This window comes from Dreissena polymorpha, chromosome 2 (assembly GCF_020536995.1).
Source record: "Dreissena polymorpha isolate Duluth1 chromosome 2, UMN_Dpol_1.0, whole genome shotgun sequence".
Classification (NCBI taxonomy): domain Eukaryota; kingdom Metazoa; phylum Mollusca; class Bivalvia; order Myida; family Dreissenidae; genus Dreissena; species Dreissena polymorpha.
The window spans coordinates 137,435,400-137,444,236 of NC_068356.1; the positions used below are offsets into that span (position 1 = coordinate 137,435,400).

At 35.5% G+C, this 8,837-nt stretch overlaps 1 protein-coding gene across 2 annotated transcripts; it reads left to right on the forward strand.

Moving 5' to 3' along the window:
• Positions 1-385: 385 nt before the first annotated feature.
• On the forward strand, positions 386-8,152 carry LOC127869132 (uncharacterized). Of its 2 annotated transcripts, XM_052411464.1 has the most exons (5): positions 386-840; positions 3,300-3,551; positions 6,683-6,824; positions 7,074-7,194; positions 7,398-8,152. In XM_052411464.1, the coding sequence occupies exons 1-3, from the start codon at positions 477-479 to the stop codon at positions 6,757-6,759; spliced, it is 693 nt and encodes a 230-aa protein (XP_052267424.1). In that variant the 5' UTR covers positions 386-476; the 3' UTR covers positions 6,760-6,824; positions 7,074-7,194; positions 7,398-8,152. The 2 variants fall into 2 exon arrangements, with proteins under 2 accessions (XP_052267424.1, XP_052267425.1); XM_052411465.1 differs by lacking the exon at positions 7,074-7,194.
• The last annotated feature ends 685 nt before the right edge of the window (positions 8,153-8,837 follow it).

The window sequence follows — 8,837 nt, forward strand, 5'->3', positions numbered from 1 at the left end:
GACCAATCAAATCGCAGCATTCTTTCCAACAACCTACCATAAATTGCCATCTTGAAATTCTTAGCGAGAAAACCTGTGTATTATTTGCGTATTATATTAAGCACTTATAGAAATGTTATAACGACGATTGTTCATTTAAATAGGTAAGAATAATATCACAGTCAATAATGTCAGTAATCGTTTTTAATGTTAACGTGCACATTTGTAGTATCGTCTTGTAATTGTAGTGTACATATTTTTCGGATTTCGGACAGCCCATTCATCGAGTATTATTGTTGTGGTTTCGTGAGAACCCTTCGTGTAGAATACTGCTGTTTAGATGTTTATATGGATTTTAAACGTTTTCCGTTTTAATCATTTACCCCCCTTTCGTTTAAACGTTAAATTGCACAGATGACAATGTTTACTTATCAAAATTAATAATATTTTCTAATTCTTTTTGTGTTTTCATATGTAATGTTGTTACATGTACAGTCATGAATCTGCGTCCGAAATTCGCGCGATTACCCTCTGGGGATCTGCGGATGATTCGCCGAGAGGTCCCTATGGTAAGCACAGGCAGCCTTCCGGCACTGTTTCAGTCACCAGATGTGGTTGAGGATCAGGCGGTAGCTGTCGTGCGAAGATTGGGCGGCGATGTCACTAGTCGCCAGCATATCCTAGGGCAATACACAATCCAATTTGCAAAGTATAGGGGACAGACTTTCCACTGGGTTGTGGAAAACGCCCTTGGAATTTGTGCGTATATTGTGTACGACATGAGAAAGGAGGCGCGGGTAGACACTCCTTTGTCGGCAAACAAGTTTGCCTTGAAGGAGTGCGTAAACTCATTTCCACAAGGTAGTTTTTATAAGGAAATGATTAATTACTTGCTTTATATACATGTGTGAGACTAATATTCAATGTAGCTGTTCAATCATAATGTTATTCTATTTTAATAAGAGAGAAGTGTAACCTATTTTTTATTGTACATCCACCTATCTGGAACATGAGTTTGTAAATGTTATTTTTAATGTTTTCTTCTGATTTGAGACATAGTGTAAGCATTGTTTGTTGTGATAATATTGAAAGTGTAATATGGTTCAATATTTAAAATCAAAGTACTTGCAGTACTGGTGTGACGATGCTTTTGAAGAGGATGGATATAAAACATCAATTTAAGTTTATCTATATCACCACAATTGTGTATGTTGATACGAACATTTGGGTACGATAAAAAAAATTGGGTACGAAAATGTTGGGTACGAAAAACAATTTAGTACGAAAAAAATTTGCGTACGTAACATTTTTGGTACGAAAAAAAGTTTAGTGGTACGGGGAAGTAGTACCCGTGGGTAACTTGACCCATTGAGCGAAACTGGGAGGCGGGTCACATTCTTGTTCATTAAGTATGGCAATACCTTCATGATGATTCTCGAAAGTAGGTATGAGCACATAGCCGGACCATGTGAGCTCAATCGTATGAGCACTTGACTATCCGAGTTCGCCCACGAACATATGGATAAGTTAACTAGTAGCGAAATGACCTTATAGATGTATATGCTGAAATCTAACAATCAAACGAAATATCAAACATGGTATGTACACTTAGGTGGTTGTGTAATTTCTGTTAGAATATCGTATAAAATATGTAAATTTTAAATGATTGTGCCCGCACTTGAGTTTGTTGCCTTGTTTAAGTCTATACGCGCCTAGGCTGCACCCAGTGTGTGTATTTGTGTTTTTCCAAGGTAATGAGTTACCTCCGCGCTGAGGCTGCATAATGTTGGGACCCGGTGTGTGTCCAGCACTCCTACCTAATAAAATTAGATTGACGACAGTTGGGACGAATTTTGAATGATAGCTACACTTTCCAGCTATTTGTTAACATGGTTTTCCGAAGGAAAAAACTGGTTATTAGATTGGCGAATGCGGGCGGGCTGGCGGGCTGGCTGGCGGGCGGGCGGAACAAGCTTGTCCGGGCCATAACTTTGTCGTTCATTGTGAGATTTTAAAATCATTTGGCACATTTGTTAACCACCATTAGACGGTGTGTCGCGCACTCGCGCAAAAGAATTACGTCAATATCTCCAAGGTCAAGGTCACACTTTGAGTTCAAAGGTAAAAAATAGCCATAAATGAGCTTGTCTGGGCTATAACTATGTCATTCATTATGAGATTTTAAAATCATTTGGCACATTTGTTCACCATCATGGGACGGTGTGTCGCACGAAAGAATCACGTCAATATCTCGAATGTCAAGGTCGCCACGACTAAAAATAGATTTATTTTAAAACAAACTTACAAAGGGGGTTAATTTTGTTTGTTCATATCAAAAGTTCAGTTTGAGTTGTCTCCCTTTATCAGATTTTTTTTTCACAATGAAAACCTGGTTTTGTGACAATTTTGTCCCTTGTTTTGTACTGAAATACTTTTTAATTTTGTATATGGTCAAATGCTGCGGGGGGGGTGAGATTATCCGGAAAAAAACACCTGTCCGGAATGGTGACCACAAAACAGACAAAATATAACATTGCGCCGGGAGCGGGAATCGAACCGGTGTCGTAAAGGTGGAAAAGCGAACGTCCTTACCACTGCGTTAGCGGGACGGACAATTACGTAAAGAAATGTTGTTTTATCTATATATATCATAGCAGTGCAGCGTTTACAATTTTCAGGTTCGAAAGTGTTCGCATTCTTAAGTTTTGTGATCACGTAAAAAGTTAATTTTACATGTTTTTATTCGCAATTTATTTACTTAATCGAGAACAAATATAAACAAAATAGAGAAAATATATAGTTGTTTCATTGGTCCATAAAAATAAAATGGATGTAAAATTACTAATTTGAAATTAACGTTCCGATACACTTATTGAATCTGTTTCCCCAGGATATGCTGTTCTATTAATACTTACCTTTATCAACACGAACGACAACACTGCTAGGAGAATGTTCTCAATGAAAATCAACGAGCAATCTCCTACGCAGTGGCGAATGCCAAGGGAAGTAACTGAAAAATCGAGTTATCTCAATCGGACTGGCTCGGTCTTTTACATAGGTCGCCATTGTGAAGAATATTTTTACTGGTTATCAAACCTTAGACCATGCTGTTCCAGCATCGTCAAAAATGTACATGACTCGATTGAGTAAATGCATATACTTCAAATTTCTTATTTTATCAGAAGAATTCTGAAATTACTCCAATGTTGAGTTTGTAACTATGTATTTTTGGTAGTCAGTAGTTGTTTGTGTTTTATGTTTGTTGGTCTGTTCTTGTAGTAATTGCATATAAGGCACCAAATAACGTTTAACAGTTAAAGGCAAGGAGGCTGTAGAGCACCACAAGGCAAAGAAAGAAAAAATGCCGACACCCACCGCCAGTACTCCGACCACCAAGGCAGAGCTGTTCAGCATGATGCCTGCTGACCTGGCCCGTAGGCAGTTGCGGGAACAGTCTGCCCGCCTTCGACCTCTCAGACCAAACCTTGCTCACGCAAAGTTTTCCCCCAGGAAGGAAATGAGCGATGATGTGCTTGTGTGGGAGGTTGAACAGATGGAGGCTGCAAGAAAAGGTAGTTAACTTCTAATGCAAAATAACTAGTTATTTAAATACTTAAATCTAGTTTGCAATTATCATAATAAACTGAATACATTAACACAACGTAACTGTATTCTTTATATAATCAAAATGACTTTCAAGTGGAAAAAATATGTATACACGAAATTTGTTACAATAATTAATAATTATTTTCAATGTCATTTGTTTGAATAGTGGTGCTGATGTTTATCCAACATGAGGTAATGATGTATTTTTCCGGTGTCTGTGATACCTTTTCTGTGAAATTATATATCCTTGGCTTTTGTTCTACTATATCAATAGATAGCTGGTGTTGGTTGTTGTCTTAGTAATAAACACGTAGCTCCTAAACTGATAAATTTCACCTGCTCATTGTGTTTCTTTTTTTAATATCGGTTTCACCTCAAGTCGTAATTGCAAGGTTTTTTTCTGTCACGCCTTTGTATTTAACAGATGTTTACCTTTGTATTTATTTACCTCACAAAACACTTTTCTTTCTTGCTTCTTTTGCCTGTCTTTAATTGCTTATTGATAGCCTTTCATTTTGTTTCTAATATGCTATTACTTCTTCATAGTTTTTAATTATTATCATCATTCATCACTACAATCACACTTTTTATGTCATTGAAGTGTCACTAACTGGAATGAATTAATATTTCTTAACTTAATGCCAAATTTTCTTATTATATTAAATATAATGTTAAGTAAAAAGTCTATGCTTCTATTATAATTTGATGCATAAATTACATAGAGAATACTAGGTTAGCGTTGAATACAGAGAACTTTATGTTGCGAGGCTTAGAACGCCGGAAGCGCGAGCCTTGGCGAGCGCTTTCGGTGTTCGAGCCGAGCAACATAAACTTCTCTGTATTCAACGCTAATCCTAGTATTCTATTTATCCCAATTGATTTTTTCAACGTGACATTTAACATAAATAGATCTAATAACCTTAACAATAATTTTAATTCAGTCATAAAAGCGCTTAAAATCTAACAAATGTAACCATGCGTAGTGATAAACATGTATTTGTTCTGGTACGCAAAATAGTCTTTAAAAAATTCACACACAAACTGTAAAACCAGTAAAAATATCACCATATGCATACATTCAATTGTACGCAGTATGCGAATTTTAATACATTACGACCGCGAAAAGATGATTTTACTTTACTATAATTCATTTTATTTTCGAAAGAAAACGATCAAAATCCAATATGGCGGCGATTGCTCTTGACAAAATGCTGTCGATGTCACCATACATGTACACCATCGACGACCTAGTTCTGGCTACCGTAACTTTATATGTCGCTTTTTATGATTTTTGACTGGCGCGACTTTGTACAGGTCTGTCAATACTAAATAAACTGTATGCTGAAGTTTCTTTAGCTATCGACGACCTTGACAATTTTGACGAGTAAACAGACCATTGCAGCGACTGACACTTTATTTGACAAAATATACAGGGCAATACGTTTTCCGACTTCGGACGACGAATTTAAGGACGCGCAGAACGTGTTTTTTATATAATATTATGGGTATGCCGTGTGTGATCCGATGCATCAATGGCGCCTATGTTAAAATCATTTCCCCGAGTCCGAGAACAGGGAACGACAAAAGTACAAACAAAAATCAAAACACGTAAGAACTAGTATCTTACCTTTAATTATCCTTTAAAATCCATCTAATAATCCATTTAACTCAATAATTGACAATTTTGCATCTAGGGTCTTTAATAATTATTTTAGCATAGTTAAATAAAGACTCTTATGCCATTCTCTCGCTTTATTCAAATGAGTTTATGAACGCGATAAACTTTCTTCTTCGTCACACGCTACGTCATGTACTCTACATTACTGCTGTTCAAATGAACCGGAGCAGTTAATCTAATAATAGCCGTTGGTAAACTCGGCTGCATTTGCAGATATCTGCATACAAACGTAATTATGTTTAAACTTGCACAATGTTTTATTTATCTATGGTAAATGCCCTTATTGTACGAAAAAATAATTAAATATATAAATACACAAATAATGGAAAAAATTCTAGTACACAACAGATAAATGAGTATAAAATACCCTTGTACAAAATGGGACGTTCCCAATTCCAGTGTGGTGCTATTTTTACCATCTTATACTTTACACAGCTCTATGCCTAACGTGAATTAAATAGGAAAGCAAACATAGCAGATTGTATCCCATTTTCACCGCGACATTTACGGTATAACACGTTGTTGAATATACTTGCTTGTATTCAACACTGTGGAATATACCTGTCGCGTGCACGGACTACTTTTAAATGACGTCATGCGGTATTCGCTAAAATTGGGTCGATATTGTTTGGTTCATTGATCGAATTTTAAGGTCACCCATTAGAAGAAAATGTGCATATTTTGCAGAAAAATATATATATGACATATTCACCAAAAGAACTGTTGAAATAAAATATAAAATTACACGATTTTTGTTTTGTTATTTTTTTATTTATATTTACTTTACCACTGAATGATTTTTCATAAGAAACAAAGTCGACAAACAAAAGTTTCAAAATTATACGACCTTCAACCTTTAAATCTAGTCATATGACATAATTTTTCGCCATCCGTATAATGAATCAGTTTATTGATGGCGTCATAAAATGACATACTTATTGCGTCATTTTCCCCAATTTTTTTGACGATTTATTATAAACACGACTTATTTCACATGTTTTCTACATGTACTGTATGTCGACATATTTGAATTGTCAATTGATCACATTTTCCTTCTTTCGTGTAATGTGCATTGTTTATAACCAAAGCATATAGATCTACTTTTGACATTTAACTTAAATATTAAGAATGAACAACAAGCCATACACATATCGCACAGTTCATGAATATAGTGAATACTAGGTTAGCGTTGAATACAGAGAAGTTTATGTTGCGAGGCTTAGAACGCCGGTCATTTGGTTATTGCTTTACAATTAACAATTATCAAATTTTTATTTTGTGATAAATTCATAGAATGTAAACTGAAAAACTATAAATAAAAATTGATCAAATTAGTTATCAGTAAAAAGAGAATGATAATTTTAAAGCATGTCTGCATGAATTGTGAGCAACCAGAAAAGTATTGTTATTATTCTGCAGGTACACCAGTGAGGAGCTTCAGAATTTCCTGTCTGAGTGCACTCTTCTGGATCCACGTTTCAAGACCACTTACTTGACACCAGAGGCTATGGAGAACACCTACCATCGTTTGGCGCTGTTGTTACAATCTGGGGATGGAAAGGTAGGGGTTACAAAGCTACAAAACAAAACATACTGCATTACTGCTTCTGCTATTACTATTTCGCATGATTAATAGTGAAAATAATAATGCCGGATTAATGATAATATTGATTATAATATTAGAACACATTTTATAAAGGGAAGTCAGTATTAAGTAAAGTGATACAGAGCAAAATATCAGCATTGATGCATCAAAGAAATGTATACAACAAAAAGCTCTAGCAATGAAAAGAAAATCCGATTGTTTCAGGTACACGTTCAAGCTGACACCCAGGCTTCTACCCCTGGACAACATATTCCTCCACATCCTCTGCTTCCCGAGAGGCCAAATACCAGCCAATCACCATCTCCTACTGAGACATCTGATGAAGGTATAAACAACAAGTGCACTATGCAGCAGTTACAGTAAAATGTAAAATGTACTTTATTCAACCCAAAAATTTAAGGTGATTTGTTATATATTAACCTGTTAACTTAGGCCTGCTTTTATAAAGTAAAAAAAAATGTTGCAAATCATACTTTATAATTTTAAGAACTGGCATATATTTGTTTATTATAACATTTCATATTTCAGAGAATGCAGCCAAATGTCAGCGGTCCTCAGACTCCTCAAAGAAAGTTGGTCTTGCAGCTATATTTGACTTTGAGAATGTTGAAGAGGCCACAGCCGCCACACCCATGTCCTTGCAGGAGAAAATCGAAGAAGAAATACAGCAATATAAGCTAATGAATCAGATAAGCATAGAAAGCAACGCATTTGACTGGTGGAAGAAAAACTGTATCCAGTTCCCATTACTTGCCTCTGTCGCAAAACAACGCCTGTGCATACCAGCAACATCTGTGCCAGCTGAACGCGTGTTCAGCTCAGCCGGTGATATTGTAACTGCCCAAAGGGCGTCCTTGGCTCCAGAATTGGTTGACATGTTGTTATTTTGTAAAAAGAACTGTGATTTGTGATAATTTCTGTCCATTTTCTTAGGTTATGTGATGATTACATATGGACAGTTTAAAGTTAAATCATCATTGTTCTTCATTATAGCGTTATCTTAACATTCTAGTCATAAAAAGGTGTTTTCAAAAGAATGTTTTTTCGATAGAGAGTATGACTACTTCTATCAAGTTTATTACAGTTTCTTTTACAGTTTCTATTCATACTATGATTCCAGTTTTTTCTGATTATTGAGTTTAATAAAGTTTGTAAAACTTGTTATTCTGCTGTTTTCTTCACAGATACATATTCTGTAAAATATCGCGGAACGTACCGCGATACAGTGTTGCCGTACCACGATATACCGCGGTACGCTCACGGCGTATCGTGACAGCCCTACTTATGGATAATTCTAGCACGGAACGCGACTTGTTTTCTATAGACAAAGAAGGAAATCATGTGTGGGTTATTCTGCAATAAATTATTGGCGGAGCTTAATGTTTCGAAAATAGTTCCGAATTAATGAATAAAATATTGCAGTAAAATGCACGTGCTAAAATGCGCTCTAAAAGAAATGTAATAAATGTAGCATTTATATTAGTGTAATGAAACAACAAATGGTACATTTGGTGATAAGTGGCATAACCACGTCTGCAAAGAATGTTATTTGTTAAAAAAAAATTAAAGAAACATTATAGCATGTCAGCTTTTCAGTAGCATCAATAAACATGACGTCATTTAGTTTCTACGATTGTTGTTCTCAATGAAAATGACGTCATTCGCAAAATATTTATGAATGAAAACGACGTCATATGTTTGTACAATTCAATGACGTCACTAAATAGTGAACTTTGTACAAAGAAGGGCAGAGTATTAAACAATATAGTTCACGTCCAAAAGCTTGAACCAAATCAATCAGAATAGTGTTAGAATCAAAATATTATTTTTCTTTGATGGTTTGTAGTCGAATAACCCACAGTAAGGAGTATAGATGCGTTTTATCATATCACTCGTCGTCGAATAACCCACAGTAAGGACTATATATGCGTTTCATCAAATCACTAGTGCTTTGCACTCGTGTTTAAA